The sequence below is a fragment of the Typopeltis vanoorti genome, chromosome 15, assembly GCF_054136105.1.
Source record: "Typopeltis vanoorti isolate ZY-2024b chromosome 15, IOZ_Tvanoo_1.0, whole genome shotgun sequence".
In the NCBI taxonomy this organism is placed as follows: domain Eukaryota; kingdom Metazoa; phylum Arthropoda; class Arachnida; order Uropygi; family Thelyphonidae; genus Typopeltis; species Typopeltis vanoorti.
The window spans coordinates 3437190-3456675 of NC_143563.1; the positions used below are offsets into that span (position 1 = coordinate 3437190).

A 19486-nucleotide genomic window follows, 5' to 3' on the forward strand; every position below is an offset into this window, starting at 1 on the left:
ACAAATGAATGGGGGTTTCGGTTTAATGCAGTAAAATGTAAGGTCTTGAGATTTTGGACACACCGATGGGATGCTGTGTACTCTATTTTAGGAGCTATACTGGAGGAAGTAGGGGAGACAAGAAATCTGGGGTTGATGATTGATAGAAACCTGAAATTTAGTGGACATATTGCAAAGGTGGTGAAGATAGCCCAGGGGATTGCTGCAATACTGAGAAGGACGCTGGCCTGCAGAGATAAAAGAGTTATCATTCTGTTGTAAAAGACCCTGATCAGACCACACTTAGACTATTATTCTCAAATTTGGTCCCCAGGATTTGAACGGGATAAATTAATCTTGTTCCCTCATGTAATAGAGGGAACAAGAGGTTCAAGAGTTTTGGATTTGGTCATAGCATCAGAAGAGTTGATATTAACTGAGATGACATCGTTCTCTCCAGTTGAAGAGAGTGACATGTGGTTTTGACTTGGAAGATGAACAGATATGAAGGAGTATCAAAGAAACAGGAACATATGTGGAATTATAAGGCAGGTGATTATAATAGCCTTAGACATCAACTTAAGGATGTTTCATGGAGGGAGGAATTTTAGGGATGGGATATCATTAGTGCTTGGGAAATTGTGAAGGAATATTTGTTGGCAGCAATAGCAAGCTGTATTCCACAAGTGAAGAACAGGACACAAATTGGAGTAAAGTGGATGGCAAACAATATTAAACAGGAACTGCATGTGAAAAAGATGCTATGGAAGAGATATAAGGAGACAAGTGAAGAGCAGATGTATGAAGAATATAAGACACAGTCCAGGAGAGTGACTATTATGGGAAGGAAGGCAAAACTGGAATATGAGAAGAGATAGGCCCTAAGATCCAAAGAAAAATCCTGGGGAATTTTTTTTGCGGTGTGGCCAGTACGAGAAGAAATGACTGTGGAAGAATGACATTGTGGGATAAAAACGGAAATAAAGTGACTGATGCAGAGAACATAGTGGAATTGTTCAATGAACACTTTATTGGAATATTTCATCCTAGAGGAGAAAATTTTAATACTAAAGGGACAGAGCAGGTTTGAGGTTTAGAAGTGCAGGAAGAGAGAGTGTGTTCCACATGTTGAGTACTCTGGATGTCAGTAAAGCTGTGGGACTGGATGGTACTTCACCATGAGTTTTGAGAGAATGTGCTAAAGAACTGACAGCTTCTTTGACCTGGCTTTTCAATGAAAGTCTGGCTACAAGAAAGGTGCCCAGGGAATGGAAGGAAGGTAAGATAGTGCCATTGCATAAGAATGGTAGCAGACTGGAAGTGTCTAATTATAGGCCAGTTTGTATGTCATCAGTAACTGTTAAGATCTTGGAGAAATTAGTGAGGGACCGTATACAGCATTGGGCAGATGAGGGTAATGTTATCTGTGAGAGTCAACATGGAGTTGTGAAGGGGTGCTCTTGTTTTAGTAATATGCTAGCCTTTTATAATAACGTTAGTAGAGCAGTAAATGAGGAAAAGGCATATACTGCCATTTTATTGGATTTAGTGAAGGCATTTGACAGGGTGCCACATGATAAGCTGATATTTAAGTTGCAGCACATGGGTCTGGATGTCAGGTTGGTCAACTGGATTCAGAATTGGCTGTCTGATAGGTATCAAAGAGTTGTGTATGGTGGGGCAGTTTCAAGGAGGCAGAGGGATTCAAGTGGGGTCCCACAGGGCTCAGTACTGGGACCTATACTGTTAAACCTTTATATCAATGACATTGTCAGTGGATTGCAAGTTGTTTGAAGATGATGTGAAGCTGGGAAGGATTATTAGTAATAGTGCAGATGTGGTAGCGCTGCAAGAGGATTTGAGTAAGCTAGACAGATAGGCAAATGAATGGGGACCCCGGTTTAATGGAGCAAAATGTAAGGTCTTCAGGTTTTCTGACACATTGATGGGATGCTGCATACTCTATTGGAGGTGCTATACTGGAGTAAGTAGGGGAGACAAGAGATCTGGGGGTTGATGATTGATAGAAACCTGAAATTTAGGGGACATATTGCAAAGGTGGTGAAGGTAACACAGAGTATTGCTGCAATAATGAGGACGCTGATCTGCAGAGATAAAAGAGTTATCATTCTGTTGTATAAGACCCTTATCAGACCACACTTAGACTATTATTCTCAGATTTTGTCACCAGGATTTGAAGAGAATAAATTAACTGTGGAAAGGGTAAAAAGGTGGATAAGAAAGATGGTTTCAGGACTGCACAATGTTAATTATGTGGATTGGCTGAGGAAATGTGGAGTACAGTGTTTGGTCGATAGAAGAAGGAGAGGTGATATGATTGAGACTTTTAAGCTGTTGAGAGGTGGTTACAGGGTTGACACTGTGGAGGTCTTTCACTTGGTTGAGCAGCATGAAGGAGTGATGACAAGGGGCCATCCCTGGAAGTTACGAAAGGAAACTGTGAGCAAGAGGATGAGGAGTGGTTTCTTTGCATGGAAGGTGGTTGAACCGTGGAATGCATTGTCAGATAGAGTGGTGAGAGCAAGAACGGTCAATGAGTTTAAGGATTGGTATGATAGACTTTGTGTTTCCTAGGAAGGACCTCCTGCGATGAGTCTTTCGACTCCATGGAGGCCTGGATAATAATAATCTTTGTAACTCTTATTTGTGCCCTTTCCACAGCATTTATATCCCCCTTGGAATCCAGAAGACCAAATCTGCACACAATAATTTAGGTGTGGTCTTATCAAAGCCTTATAAAGAGGCAAAATAACTTCCTTATCCTTAGATGCCAAGGTTTGCTTCAACATTGCATTATCCTCCAAGTTTTATTTGCAACTTTTGCTATGTGCCTTTGAACTTTAAATTCCTATCCATGCTATGATCCCTGCTTCCTCAGTTTCTTGTAGCATAACCCTGCTAATATAATAAGACACAGGAAATCTCATAATGCTAAAAGTGCATAACTTTACATTTACTAACATTAAACTGATAGCCATTTTCATTTTCCGAAATTTCCAGCATATTCCAATCATTTTGTAAGTGCTGAATGTCAGTAGCATCCCTGATTGCCCTGCGAATCTTCGCATCATCATCGTTAAGAATTGCACATCTGATGTTAGACCCTGTATGATGTCATTAATGTATAAATTGAACAATAATGACTAAACGACTGAACCTTGAGGTACACCACTGGTCACCTTAAATCTGGCAGTTCACACCCACTCTATACAGGATGAAGATAATGTGCCTACAATTATACTGATAGACTTTTCAAAGGTTTTTAACAGATACTGATTGCAATTCTAATCAATAAAGTGTGGCACATTGGGATGAACAAAAAATTGATAAAATGGACAAGAGTGTGGTAAATGAAAAGATATCAGAGAGTAGTTAATTCCAGAGCAGAGTCTGATAGAAAGCCTCTGACTAGTGGCATGCTGTAGAGCTCTGTTCTTGAGCCACTTAATTTGTATATCAGTGATATAAGATATGCTGCTAGAAGAACTATTCAGTTGTTTTTGAATGACACCAAAGTGAGTAGAACAATAGTTAATAAAGATGATATTAAAATTTCAGTATAATTTAGGTATACTGGCAGTATGGGCAAAAGGGAATAGATACAAGTTTAATGGAGCAAATTGTAAGGTTAGGATTTTCGGGTGAAAAGATTACCAGTTGTGTGCCATATTGATGGAACTGTGCTCCACGAAATTGATGAAGCCAGGAATTGAGGAGTATTATTAGATAAGGAGTTGAGGTTTTCAGGTCATATTGCAAAAGAGAAGATGCACCTTGGACAATGTTGTATGCAGATGACATCTTGCTGTGTGTAGATACAAGAGAAGAAGCGGAAACTAAACTGGAAAGATGGAGAAAAGTACTGGAAGAGAGAGGTATGAGACTGAGCAGAAGTAAGACAGAGTATATGTGTTGCGCAGTGGGCAGTGGCCAGGAGACAGACCTGGAGCTGGAAGGAAATGTCATCAGGAAGGTGAGAGACTTTAGATACTTAGGTTCGACAGTGGAAGAAGATGGAGGAGGTGAGAAGGAAGTGGGATGCAGGATACAAGCAGGTTGGAGGAACTGGAGGGAGATGGCTGGAGTGTTATGTGATAAGAGGGTGCCGATCAATCTGAAAGGCAAAATTTATAGGACAGTAGTGAGGCCAGCTATGACATATGCTATAGAAACTGTGGCCCTGAGGAAAAATAACATCAGCAGGATGGAAGTAGCAGAGATGAGAATGCTTAGGTGGATGTGCGGTGTGACCAGAGAGGATCATCTGAGAAATGACTATGTCAGGGGAACAGTGAAAGTTACGAACTTAGGAGCGAAAATACAGGAGGCAAGGTTGAGATGGTTTGGTCATGTGATGAGGAGGGAGGACGAATATGTGGGAAGAAGGGTCATGCAGATGGATGTGCAAGGAAGGCAGAAGCGTGGGCGGCCAAAGAAGAGATGGAGGGAGCTGGTAGAAGAGGACTTGAAGATGAAGAACTTGGATGTGGTGACAGCCCAAGACAGGAAGGTGTGGAGGAGACTCATAACAAACAGTGACCCCACTTAAGTGGGAGAAGCTGCAGAAGAAGAAGAAGAAGAAGAAGAAGAAGAAGAAGAAGAAGATTGCAAAAGTGGCTAAAACAGCTCATCAGATTACTTGGCTACTAGATAACAGTAACCTGATGAGTAGAGATAAGCAGATTATTATATTTCTTTATAGGGTCTTGGCAAGACCTCATCTTGACTAATATGCAAAGATTTGGGCACATGGGTTTCTTGAGGAAAAGGATCCAGAGGCAAGTGACCAAGATGGTGGCAGGTCTATGGAATGTACCTTATGAGGATAGGTTGAGATTTGTTTGTTAAACAAATTGGTTCACAGGGGGAATATGGAGTAATATATTTGAGACAGAAATTTTGAGACAGAAATTATCTTCACTTTACAAATTATGGACTCTACAACCATGTTATAAATAATTATTTTAATTTCCCGAAGTTTCGACCTTCATATTAAGGACATCATCTGGAGTATACACATATATACAGAGACAAGCTAAATTACATTTCACATAGTATGCTGAAGAGACAATGATTTGATCAATGGTTATTCTACAGGTCTGACCTCTTGTGAAAATAAAATTAAATTACAATAAATAAATGAAATAAAATATATTAACTACATCAAATCTATATTACAACATCAGAGAAACATTCTTTCATAGAGATAGTTTTGTTACAGTGAAAATGTACTAATTTAATATGAAAATTGTTATATTAGATTTAGGATCCTAGATTACCTATCATCCTATTTAAAATTAACTCTCTTAGGGAGAAAGGTTATGTGGATAGAATATGTGCCTTCCATATGTATGCTTGGGATTTTTAAATCATCGTTATTGTTAAGATTAGGGTGATCAGAAAGACTAGTTTGACCATAGTTATTATATTTAATGTGTCATTTATGTTTCTTTTTTCTGATAAGAATTGTGCATCCTGTTTCCCCTACATAGGGCAAATTACAGGTGCAACGAATATGGTATACTCATATTTGTTGCACCTGTAATTCATCAACATTAAAAAATCACAATGATACCAACGAATTACTACGCAATTTATCTAACTGGCCAACAGACTTGATTAAAAAACTAAAATCGATGCATCCTTTAACTCCGAGACTCTATGGAGTTCCAAAAGTGCACAAAGAGGGTATTCCTTTACGCCCAATCGTTGATGCAATCAACTTGCCCACCTACTTATTGTCAAAACATCTCTCGAAACTCCTACAGCAATACATCCACAACTCAGAGAGTTACATCAAAAACTCTGGACATTTCGTAGAAAAGCTAAAAAACATCAAGATATCGGATAATGATCTTCTAGCCAGCTTAGATGTCACCTCTCTCTTTACAAACGTTCCCGTAGTAGAGGTCATTGACATCTTAAGTACCTTATTCCCACAAGATATAACTGTATTGTTTGCTCACTGCCTAAACTCCAATTATTTTTCTTGGAAAAATAAAATCTATCAACAGTTAACAGGCTTGGCAATGGGAAGCCCACTCTCACCTTCATGTGCTGACCTCTTTATGGAAGACTTAGAAAACAAAATCCTATCACAAATTTTTCCTAGCCCTAAAATTTGGTTTAGATACGTGGACGATATCTTCATCATATGGAACAACAACAAAGATGACATATATGATTTTCTCAAAAAGATCAACGCTTTCCATCATTCTATTAAATTCACTCTGGAACTTGAAAGAGAAAAACAACTTCCGTTTTTAGACATCCTAATCAAAAAACAAACTGATGGCAGTTTAAATCTATCGGTCTACAGAAAACCGACCAATACAGGTCGCTACCTACATTTTAACTCCTCTCACCACATATCACATAAACTCAGCATTATACACATGTTAAAGAAAAGAGCTATTTGCATCTCAACGGACAACAAGACCCTTCAAGATGAGTTAAAATTTATTTCCAACAATCTGTACTTGAACGGCTATCCAAGAAGACTAGTCAATAAAATCCTTTTCTCTGAACCACCACAAAGAGAACAAGAAGACATTCAATATATAAAAACGATAGCAATTCCATATGTAAGTGGCATCTCCAACAAGCTCGCCAATCTCCTCAAACAACACAAAATAAGAGTAGCATTTCAACCTATAGATACTATTCGTAAACTACTAAGATCTCCAAAAGACAACCATCCTTTCTACAAATATGCTGGAGTCTATAATATTCCATGCTCATGTGGCTCTAATTACATCGGACAGACTTCGAGAAGCCTCGAAATCAGGCAAAAGGAGCACATTGGCTATGTCAAAAACAACAGATAGGACATTTCTGGGCTATCGTCTCATTTCTCCACAACTAACCATGTCATCGAGTGGGACAAAAGCTGTTCCCCCTACTTAGAGGAAGATTACCATTCAAGAATGTTCAAAGAAGCAGCCACAGTCGCCCGTTCTACTGTGAACCTTAACAGAAATCAAGGCCTAATACTGCCAGAGATATGGAAAACCCTAATCAGAGCCTTAAAAACGGAAGAAATTAACTTTAATACAAACTACAGAAGGTTCCTCAGCAACAGCTAGCTGATCTTGTACACGCGATACGTGTTTCACTCACGTTCGATACTATTTCATTTGTAATTATTCTAGTCAGTTTTTATTCTTGTCAGTTTTGCAGTTACGCATAATTGTGAGAGTGTTTAAACCTATATGTTAGTGCCCTGAAGAAGCCAACAGATAAGTGTGGCGAAACTAGTTGGTCCAGTTAATTAATAAAATATTGATCAACACTTGATCGGTTAACCAAATATTATTATTTACTATTTATGATCAAGAAAACAACCTTCATGATGAGTAGTTAATATATTTTATTTCATTTATTTATTGTAATTTAATTTTATTTTCACTAGAGGTCAGACCTGTAGCATAACCGTTGATCAAATCATTGTCTCTTCAGCATACTATGTGACATGTAATTTAACTTATCTCTGTATACCCCAGATGATGATCTTCATATGAAGGTCGAAACGTCAGGAAATTAAAATAATTATTTATAACATGGTTGTAAAGTCCACAATTTGTGTTAAATGAAGGTTGATCACAGTGTAACACTCAAGGAAAGGAGACAGAAATTACTCAAGGGTTTTTACAGGATTAATACAGCAGAAATTTTTCAGAACTGGTTGAATGATGGGAGAACTAGGAGCCATTCTTGGAAAATGAGGAATACTATGGTTAGCAAATATGTGAGTACTAGAATTTTTGTGGAAGAGAGGTGAAAGAGTTGCCAGAGTATGTTATGAGTGTCATTACTGTGCATTAGTTCAAAGCAGAGTATGATAGATATTGAGCAAATGCTTGATGGTTCTTGGCATAATGTTTAGTACCTACATTGGTAAGTCTATGGATTCCAAGGAGTTGTTCATATAATAATAATAATATATAGCTACTTAAAGTCAATAAGTAATTACCAATGGTCCTGTAGGGCCGGTCTGTCCTGGTTGACCTGGTTGTCCTGGTGGTCCCTAAAAAAAACAAAACCATTTTTAATATTTATTTCCTTATTATTAATATTATTATTGTTATTGTTATCCCAAGACCCTTCGATAGAGTCAAAAACTCATTGCAGTAGGTGCCTCTGTCAAATACACACAGCTCATCATGTAGTGCCTTAATTACATTCAAATTCTCAGCATACAGCCCATTCTCAGGCAATACATTTCAATCACTTACAACTCTCCATGAAAAAACCTTCATCTCACTGCCTTGCTCACACTCTTGTTATATAGCTTCCAGGAATGACCTCTTGTTTTCTCATCACCCATCATTTTATGAAAAACCTCTTCAACATTAATCATACATCAACTATGCACCAACTTGTACATCCCTATCATATCACCCCTCTTCCTTCTATCCACTAGACCCTGCAAATTGTATCTTAAAACCTTTTTTTTCATATTCAACATTCCAGAGATCAGAAGCTATTTTGGTCATTGCCTCTGGACCCTCTCCAACATCTCTTCATCCCTATGAAAACCAGGTGACCAAATCTGTGCATTATATGTGGCTTAATCAGAGCCTCATATAATGGAACTAGAATCTCCTTATTTCTACAAGTCAGTGCATCTGCATGCCTGCTAGAATTTGTTGTGCTGTTCTCACAAAATATGTCCTATAAATTTTAGATCCTTATCTGCCATCACCCCAAGATCTCTTATTTCCTCAACCTCGAACAATACATCCCCACCAAGCATAAGTTCTACATTACATCTCTGTTTTCAAAATTTTAAACCTTACATTTTGCAACACAGAGAACTGGTGTCCCTACTCCAGTCCTCATTCACTCAGTCTACTCAAGACTTCTTGTAAGCCACACTCTTCTACTCATAATTCCTATCAACTTTGCATCATCTGCAAACCTTTGAATATCATCATTCAAATCTTCTCCAATATCATTAACCACCTCGCCAGCCATTATGGATCAAATACGCATCCTCATATGCTTCGTATCGATCATATATTTCAATGTAATATCAATGGTATTACAATTTTAATATGCACTTCACATCCATGATAAACTTGACGTCTATAGACGTCTTGGCCGGTAGCGTGGTTAACATAAAAGTTAAACAATAATGCTCCTAAAAACAGATTCCCTGAGGCAAACCACTAGTAACTTTACTCTTCAGGGATATTGCTCCCCCATAAACAACTCGATGATACTTAACAGATATCTACTCTCCAATCCAATGCACTAGTTCAATATCCAACTACATCTGCTCTAGTAAGACTATCAAAAGTTTTTGCAAAGTTTTATTATTATTATGACGTGACACCTCCAGGGAGTCCAAGGACTCATCATGGGAGGGCAATCTACTAATACTTTGCTAAATATATCTCCTCCTCTCCACTACTACTGAAACCTCGACTACGACACCACTACCGTTAAGGCCACCTATTGCCCATTATCGCCGACAACAGTAATTTTTGTCTATAAATTGCGTGTGTTCTGAAGGCCGATTGATAGGAGATTGTAAGTTTAAATATTCTACTGTATATTCATTTCTCTGATCTAATGCAGTTGCACCTCACTGTAATAAGTAAGTAGATTACTCAGACTCTTAAGCAAAACTGTGTTGTGCTGTCCATCAAAGTTAATACCACTGGATTTAAAGAAAGATGTTGGAAATTTTTTTCCACTTGGTTAGACTATAATAAATTTATTTTAATCCTTTATCCAAGTGTAAGCAAACAAAGTTTGTGCCTGATGTATTTTCAGGACTGAGACAATTCGTGGTAAAGGTGGACTAAGTTCTCATCACTCCTTGTCTTAGTATCTCCCATAATGCAAAGCACATTTCCTTGCGAACATATATAATGCTATGCATTAAGGGAAGGGCCACTACCCAGACCAGTTTTGACCTTTATTAAATGTTCAAGTACAGGTCAAACTCCAAAAACTCAGCATTGTTACCCCAGTAACAGGCTCACCCTACCACTGAGAACTCCCAAAACTGGTTGGCTCTACATCGTGGCAGGCTCACCCCACTACCGAGCAGAGCCGCTCATTTGCTAATATCTCATCCGAGGGATAACAGCAACAGCCATGGCTCAGTTAACTTCATGGGCTACAGTATTGCCATTCATCACCCAAGCTTTCAACCGATTGTGACCTTTATCGAGGTCTCATCAGTGGGAGCCAGACCCAGAAGTGGTGATACCAAGGTGGAAGCAATGGAGAAGTCATATTTACCTATACAAGTTGCCAAAAGTTGTCTCACCTTATTATTAAATTACTCTGGATTTAGAGAAAGATGTTGGAAGTTTTTTTTTCCACTTGGTTAGATTATAATAAATTTAGTTTAATCCTTTATACAAGTGTAAGCAAACAAAGTTTGTTCCTGAAGTATTTTCAGGACTGAGGCAACTCATGGTAAAGGTGGACCAAGATATCATCACTCCTTGTCTTAGTATCTCCCATAATGCAAAGCACATCTCCTTGTGGACATCAATAAAAGTCAAAACCAGCTGGGTAGTGGCCCTTCCCTTAATGTATAGTATTATGCATGTCTGCAAGGCAATGTACTTTGCATGATGGGAGATACTAAGACAAGGAGTGATGAGAGCTTGGTCCACCTTTACCACGAGTTGCCTCAGTCCTAAAATACTTGGTGCAGACTTTGTTTGCTTATACTTGGATAAAGGATTAAACTAAATATATTATAGTCAAACCAAGTGGAAAAATACCTCCATCTTTCTCTAAATCCAGAATAATTTAATAATAAGGTAAACACCTTTTGGCAACTCGTATAGGTAAATATGACTTCTCGATTGCCACCACCTTGGTATCACCACCTCTGGGTCTGGCTCCCACTGATGAGACCTCAATAAAGGTTGAAACCAGTTGGAAGCTTGGGTGATGAATGGCAATGCTGTAGCCCATGAAGTTAACTGAGGCACGGCTGTTGCTGTTATCCCTCGGATGAGATATTAGCAAATGAGCGGCTCTGCTCAGTGGTGGGGTGAGCCTGCCATGGTGTAGAGCCAACCGGTTCTGGGAGTTCTTCTCAGTGGTAGGGTGAGCCTGTTATTAAGGGGAACAATGCTGAGTTTTTGGAGTTTGACCTGTACTTGAAAATTCAATAAAGGTTGAAACCGGTCTGGGTAGTAGCCCTTCCCTTAATGCATAGCATTCATAGCATTATACATGTTTGAAAGGACATGTGTTTTGCATTATGGGAGATACTAAGACAAGGAGTGATGAGAGCTTGGTCCACATTTACCATGAGTTGCCTCAGTTCTGAAAATACTTCAGGTGCAAACTTTGTTTGCTTACACTTAGATAAAGGATTAAACTAAATTTATTAATTCCACTGTTGTCAACGTATTCTGGATCCTAGTTCCCACTAGCCTCCAACAATTTAGCCACAGCACCTGACTAACAGATGGCTTACAATTTGAAGCTTGAGTTCTGTCACCTCTCTTATGAAGCAGCACAATCTTGCTTTTTTTTCACTCCTTTAGAACTTCAACCCAATGTACTACTCATGTTAAATGAATACATCAAGAGAAAAGTCAACTCCCTGGTACATTCCTTCAAAATATGCGATGATATTATTATTATTATTACGTAACACCTCCATGGAGTCTAAAGACTCATCGAGGGAGGGCACCTACTCTTCAACTCTCTGTCTCCACTACTCAATCCACCAACTACAACAAACCGCAACTACCATCATCATCCACACTAATGCCATCTACCACCCATCATCACCACTAGTATTTTCCAGACAATCACAGACATCCATGCCCACGGCAGGATTCAAACCCGCAGCCTTTTGGCTGAAGAGTGGATACGCTGACCACTCGGCCAAACCAGGCTGGCATATATCCCCAAGTCCCACAGCCTTACTGATATCAAGTTTGCTTAATTACCTATTTACCTACTCCTCCTTCTCATTCACAATCAGTATATTCTCCATGTCAGCCACTGCTCACAAACACTCCATGATGTCACATTCACAAGGGTGAAAGACCTTTATGGACTGTTCATTGAATATCTCAACTATATCCTCTGCAGCAGTTATCCTTATACCATTTTCTCCAATCAGTGTCATTCTACCATGATCAATCTGTTTTTTTTTTTTTTTTTTTTTTTTGCTGGCTACATATATAAAGACCTCCATAGGATTTTTTTTTTCAACTGTATAACCCTTACCAAACAAGTTACACACCTGTTCTTTGTATTCCTAATGGAGTTGATTATTACCACTCCTCTTATGTTGCCTCCATAATGCCTTTTTCCCATATATAACATGCTTAATTTCTTCATTCATCCATTTCACACCTACCTTTTAATCTCTTGATCCTCAGAATATATTTAGACATTGCTTCCACTAGACCAGGGGTTCCCAACCTTTTTGTTTCCTAGAGCACATTCTAAAATACCAATAGGGCGATGGGCACCATCTATTTTTTCAAGCAAATTTTTTGAATTTGTTTGTTAAATGAATACATACAAAGTTTACATTATAATCAAACGTTTTATTACTTAAAAGTTTACATTATATAAAAATTTAAATATATATATGTAAGTTAGTGTGATCTTTGGCATTGCATTTCATTGGCCAGTGCTTCATAATTAGGAGAATATGATGATATTCCAGTTCTTAAACTGGAATGAGCAATTTCGAATGCACGTCTATTTTACATTGTATGCGTTTAATACTCGTCATGTGTCATTAACGCATGCGTCATATAGCATGGCATGAATTGTTGCGTGATTATTTCAAACTATACGTCACACGATTGAACAGCGGCGGGCACACACAAATTGGTCAACGGGCACCATGGTGCCCATGGGCATAGGGTTGGGAAACCCTGCACTAGACTAGTTTTTGAATAGCACCCAAGCAGCATTGATCTTCTTTCCACCCAATGTCTTATTCCATGTTACAGCTGCAAGTTTCTGCCTGAGATTCTCATAATCACCATCCTTGTAGTTCCATATATACCCTTTCCTCATGTCTGGCAACCATCCTGGTAATCACTTGATAGTCACTCTCACCAACTAGAGTAGAAGGAGATTTGACAATTCATTACTAATGACATCCTCTGATGAGATGATCACATCCAAGACTCTTGATCCTTGAGTATTCCTGTTTTACATAATGTCTGAGACAGTTGTTCCTCAAAAACTCAAGAAATTCCTTTTCTTTACTTCCAGTTGCTATCTTCTCATCTCATCTATATAGCCATAATTAAAATCAATGATAATAATCACCCTTTCCCTATGTACCTAGCTAATTTGGTTAGACATTTCATGGTCATTACCGTCCACACTACCATGTCTATAGGAATATCTAACTAAGCATTTCATTCTATTCACCTCCATTTCACACCATACTGCCTCCAAACAACTGCCACTATTTCCCTTTTGCATCTCTATGTTGAATGGGAATGACTCCTTTTCTATCATCAGCAGCACTGTACTTCCCCCCCCCTCTTTTCTTCTCTTCTATCTTGTTGAAAAACATCATACCCTTTTATTTCTATTACTACCAAGATGTCTTGTTCCCTGTACCAAGTAGTCAGCAGCTACAGAGACAGGAATTTTTAACTAAAGCAACTAATTTCTGTATATGTATGAAATCCTGATGAAATACTATTCTCTGGAATGAACAGAATAAAAGGTACAAAGAAGGACAATGAAAATAGTTTTTGCATGAGAACATTTATATTTGGAAAGGGTAAATGAGTATGTTATCCATGATCATTCATCATGCAATGAGTATGGAATACTGTAAAAGTTCTGAAAGAGAAAAGCATGCATGAGAAGAAGTGGTTTTCTTGAAAGACATATTGTTAGTGAATGAGGTAAATTGTCAAACTGGTTTGGAATTATGATCAAGAAACTAAGATCGTAAAGATGGTAAATTATGTCATTAATTGCATATGTTCTCCAGCTGATCTCTATTCTTTTTGAAGAAGTTAAATAAACTTGCCTCATGCAAAAAAACCTGCTTCACACTCCCCTGCTTACACCTTCCTTATATAGCTTCTAGGGAGATGACCTCTGGTTCTCCCTTGATATCCCACGGTTTTCTGTAAAACATCTCAAACACTGATCCTATAACAACCCTTGCTAACTTGAAGGTCTCTATAATATCACCCCTATTCCTCCTATCCACTAGACTCTGTAAATCATCTTCTCAACCTTTCCTCATATTTGACATTACAGAGATCACAAACTACCTTAGTCACTCACTTTTGGACCATTTCCAACATATCTTCGTCCTTTTGAAAACCAGGTGAAAAAAATTGAGCACAGTAGTCCATGTGAGGCCTAATCAGAACCTTATAAAATGGACCAAGAATCTCCTTATGTCTACAAGTCAGTGTACTCCACATCATACCCAGAATTCTTTGTGTTGTCCTCACAATTTTTGATAATGTGTCCCCTAAATTTCAGATCCTTATCACCCCAAGATCCCTTCTTTTCTCCATCTGCAACAATATATCCCCACCAAGCATAAATTCTAAATCCATGTTTGTTTCCCAAAGTTTAAAACCATACATTTTGCAATATTGAACACACATCCCCATTCAATCAATTTATTCAAGTCTTCTTGTAAGGCTACAACATCTTTTCTACTCTTCATAGTTCGTCCAACTTTGCATCATCTGGAAACACTGAAATCCCCATCCAATTCTTCATCAATATCATTCACATACAATTTAATCAGCAAATGGCCTTAAAACAGACCACTGATTTTCTCTTCCTGGATATTGCTCCCCTCATACACAACTTGCTGATACCTATCAGATAGCCAGCCTCTGATCCAATGCACTAATCTAATATCAAACCCTATCCACTCTACTTTGACTATCAACTTATCATGTGGTAATCTAACAAAAGCCTTTGCAAAATCTAAGCATACTACTGTGTATCCCTCTCCTCTGTTCAAGGAAGCCCCACCTTATTGTAATAAGTAAGTAGATTACTAAAACATGGCCTCCCTTTAGAAATCCATGCTGTCCATCAAAGATAATACCATTGTTGGCAACCCACTTCTGGATTCTAGTTCTCACCAGCTTCTCCAACAACTTAACTACAACACCTGCACACAGATAGGCCTGTGATTTGATGCCTGAGTTCTATCACCTCCCTAATGAAGTAGCATAATCTTGCCGTACTTCCACTCCTTTGGAATTCAACCCAGTGCAAGAGTCGTATTAAAAAGATGCCAAGGCAGATGTCAACTCCCTGGCACATTCCTTCAGAATACGTAGTAATATATTATCAAGTCCCACAACCTTATTAACATCAAGTTTATTGAATTCCCCAAACACATCTTGCTCACTTACAGTCAGTCTCTCCTCCCCATTATCAATTGCTGTTAATCTCTCCATGATGTCACATTCACAAGAATGAAAGAACTTTATGGATTGTTCATTAAGAATATCCAGTATATCTTCCAGAGTAGCTGTCATACGATTTTCTAAAATCAATGTCATCTTTCCCTAATCATTCTTTTTTTTGCTAGCTACATATCGAAAGAACGCCCTTAGATTCTTTTTGGCTTCATTTGCTAACTACTGCTCATACTTTACTTTTGCTAACCTTACCAACCAAGCCACCCTCGTTGCCTGGTCTTTGTAATCCTCATGTAATTGGTTATTACCACTTCTCTTATGCTACCTCTATAATGCCTTTTTTTCTCTGTATTGCATGCTTAATCTCTTCAGTCATCCATTTTCACCTACTTTATTTAACCTTCAGACCCTTGGAATATATTCAGACATTGCTTCTAATAGATAGTTTTTGAATATCCTCCAAGCTGCATTGATCTCTTTTCCAGCTAATTCCTTATTCCATGCTACACCTGCAAGCTGTCTCTTTAGCTCCTCATAATCACCATCCTTATAGTTCCACATATAGCTTTTTCTTACAGAGGTCCTCACACTGCTATAATCATTCAGGTAATCACTTCATTGTCACTCTCTCACCAACTGGAGGGTGATTTGACACCTTATTTATAATTACATCCTCTGATGAGATGATCAAATCTAAGACCCTCAATCCTGGTGTGCCCTCTGTTACATACTGTCTGAGGTAGTTATCCCTAAAAAATTCGAGAAACTCATTTTCTTTATTTCCAGTTTCTATCTCATCATTCCAGTCTATATTGCCATAATTAAAATCACCCATAATGTGCCTCAAAACCACCGGCACTATTTTCCTGTTGCATCTCTACTTTGTATGGACTTAATTCTTTCTCTAGCATCAATAGCACTCCCCCCCTCCCTTTTTACCTTTCCTATTCTGATGAAACATATCACACCCTTTGATCTCTATTCCTATCAGAATGACATCTTTGTCCAGTGTGAGTTGCTTAGAGAAACATCTGCTTTCTAGAATGAATCTAATCAAGTGGTAAGCAATGTGGAAGAACAGGAGAGTAAAACAGGAGAGATTGAAGAGGTGGTTGTGAATGAAGAAGTGAGTGGCATAAGTATAGAGGATGAGACAACAGGTGTGCAAGACAGACAGGGGAAATGGAGAGGCTCAGGGCAGACAGAGGACCATAGCATGAGAAAGGTAAATGCTCCAAGAGGATGTGAATGCATGTGTAGACAAAACATGGGAGGAAACGAAAACAGTCAGATCTGAGGGAGGTTCGAAGATGAATAAGAATTCATCTTCGAAGAAAAAGAAATGGCTCGAGTTAAGCATGGAGAAGTCACATCATATAAGTGATGTCAGTGGAACTAGCTATAGATCTAAGAATGCTACTGTGTTTGTATACAAATGCTAGAAGTGTGAGAAACAAGGCAAATGAAATAGTTGAATTAATTATAGAAACTGTAGCATCCTCTTAAGCCTTCAACCAACTTTGCATCCTGAATTAACTAACTCATTCGTTATTGTTGCTTGAGAGATTAGATTCCACATTTTTTGTTCATTCACTTTATGGGTGCCTTCACATAATTGTCTACATCCACCCTAATTTCTTTAGTTTTTCTGACTTTACATTTCCATTCTCTGGGTGAACAAAACTCTCTCTCTGGACAAATGCATTGAAATGCAGATCATCAGGTGTACAAATCTTTCCATCCATCAAACTCAAGTCCACATTGATTCATTAGCTATCTTCATCCCTCAGTTCACCTCCATCACTGCATGGCAACAGCAGCAGACTCACAAACTTCACTTTCTCACTCTTCTTTTTCACTTCTTCCAATAATTCTTTCACATCCTTCTGTATACAATACTTCTCACCTCTTAGATCTCATCTACAGGCTTTGAAGGTGATGAAGTAACTTTGGACAGGGTACGCAACTAGCTAACAGAAATGTTATTGGGTTGATTATGAGGATAGACCAATGGCATGCAGAGAGTTTGATAGATAGAAGAAAGTAGTGATATGATTGGGACATGTAAGCTATTGAAGAGTTATTATCAGATTAACACTGAGGAGATTTTTCATATGGTAAAACAAGGGGAATGAACAAGGACAAGGGGGCCATCCCAAGAAGGTACAAAAGGATGTAGTGAGTAAAAGCATAAGAAGAAAGTGTTTTGGGTGGAGAATGGTAGGAGCATAGAATGCATTGCATCAGAGGGTGGTAAAAGTGCTAATTGTGGATCAGTTTAAGGAATGATATGATAGACTTTCTTTCTATTGACTGGTGTTGACCTATATTTATTATGGGACACCATAATAAATTTAGTTTAATCCTTTGTCCAAGTGTGAGCGAACAAGGTTTGCTCCTGAAGTGTCTTCGGGACTGAGGCAACTCGTGGTAAAGGTGGACCAAGCTCTCATCACTCCTTGTCTTGATATCTCCCATAATGCAAAGCACATCTCCTTGCAGACATGTATAATGCTAGGCATTATGGGAAGGGCCACTACCCAGACTGGTTTCGACCTTTCTTGAGGTCTCATCAGTTGGAGCCAGACCCAGAAGTGGTGATACTAAGGCAGAAGCAATGGAGAAGTCATATTTACGTATACTCCTTTACCACGAGTTGCCTCGGTCCTGAAGGTGCTTCAGGTGCGGGCTTTGTTTGCTTGCACTTGGATGAAGGATTAAACTAAATTTATTATAGTCTAACCAAGTGGAAAAAAAAAACTTCCAACATGGGACACCATGTTTGAAAGAAAATAATGATAATAATATATATATTTATTTACTCAAATTAGTTATCAAAATTCTTATAATTATATGTTAACAGCTACACTTCTGTGATAATAATGTTATTATAAATTATAAATATTACCCCCCCCCCAAACACACACACATTATATACATGTTATTTAATATATATTATAATATTATATACATGCTAATAATGTATATAATTGCAGGCGTAAACTTCTGTGGCTAATTGGTTCAAAAGACATATTTCGGTGATTACACCACATTTTTTTTATTATTCAGTTGTGTAAAACACTGAAATAATGGTTCCTAAATAGTATAGCTTAAATTAATAAATACAAGTCATAACCGTCTGGCTATTCATCTGCATTCTGTTATTTGAGTTTTATACTGCATTCTGTTATTTGAGTTTTATGAATAGCCAGACGGTTATGATATGTATTTGTTAATTCTCTTGTTTAAACTTTAAGTTGTACTATTTACCCCTGAAGATGTAACTCCTACGATTTACGAAACTTGTCGGGAACTATTATTTCAGTGTTTTATGTGGCTGAATGGTGGGGGAAATGTGGTGTAATCACCGAAATACGTCTTTTGAATGTATATAATGTTATACACATTATATACATTATTATAATAACATTACAAATATTATTATAATAATGCTATTGTAAAATTAACATAAATATTAATTATTATAATATAAATTAAAACATTTTCTCAGATTTTCTGTTATTTATTGTGTTCAGATCTGGTCACCTGATTTTCAGTATGATCTGGAGACACTGGAAAGGTTCCAGAGGAGAGTGACTAAGACAATATCAGGACTTTTGAAATGGAGAGAGAAAGGTTGAGGATATGTGGATCGCAGAGTTTAGTGGATAGGAGGAAAAGAGGTGATTTAATAGAGACATTTAAGTTGGTGAGAGGATTTTATTGGATTAATCCAGATGAGATTACGAAAAGAGTAGAAGGCGAGAGGGGAAAAACCAGAGGTCATTCCTGGAAGTAATGTAAGAGTGTAGTGAAGAAGAGTGTCAGGAGTAGATTTTTTAAACAGGGAATTATCAGTGAATGGAATGCATTACCAGAATGTGTTATTAATGCAAACTGTTAAGTGTTAAGGATTTTACAATTCGGTATGATCAGTAGTTAGTAAGATCTTGGAGAGAAGGATAGTGAAGGACCATATACAGCATTGGAAAGATGGCGGTAATGTTATCTGTGAGAGTCAACATGGATTTGTGAAGGGGCGCTTTTATTTTAGCAATATGCTAGCTTTTTATGATAAAGTTACAAGAGCATTAGATGAGGGAAAGGCA

General features: G+C 38.0%; 1 protein-coding gene across 1 annotated transcript in view; it reads right to left on the reverse strand.

The window, feature by feature from the left end:
* LOC150098313 (uncharacterized) overlaps positions 1-19486 on the reverse strand; it is a 571066-nt gene that overhangs the window by 88288 nt on the left and 463292 nt on the right. The window contains exon 19 of the mRNA XM_090405143.1: positions 7973-8026. Within this exon, the coding sequence (XP_090261269.1) occupies positions 7973-8026 (54 nt within the window). The remainder of the gene's footprint in view (positions 1-7972; positions 8027-19486) is intronic.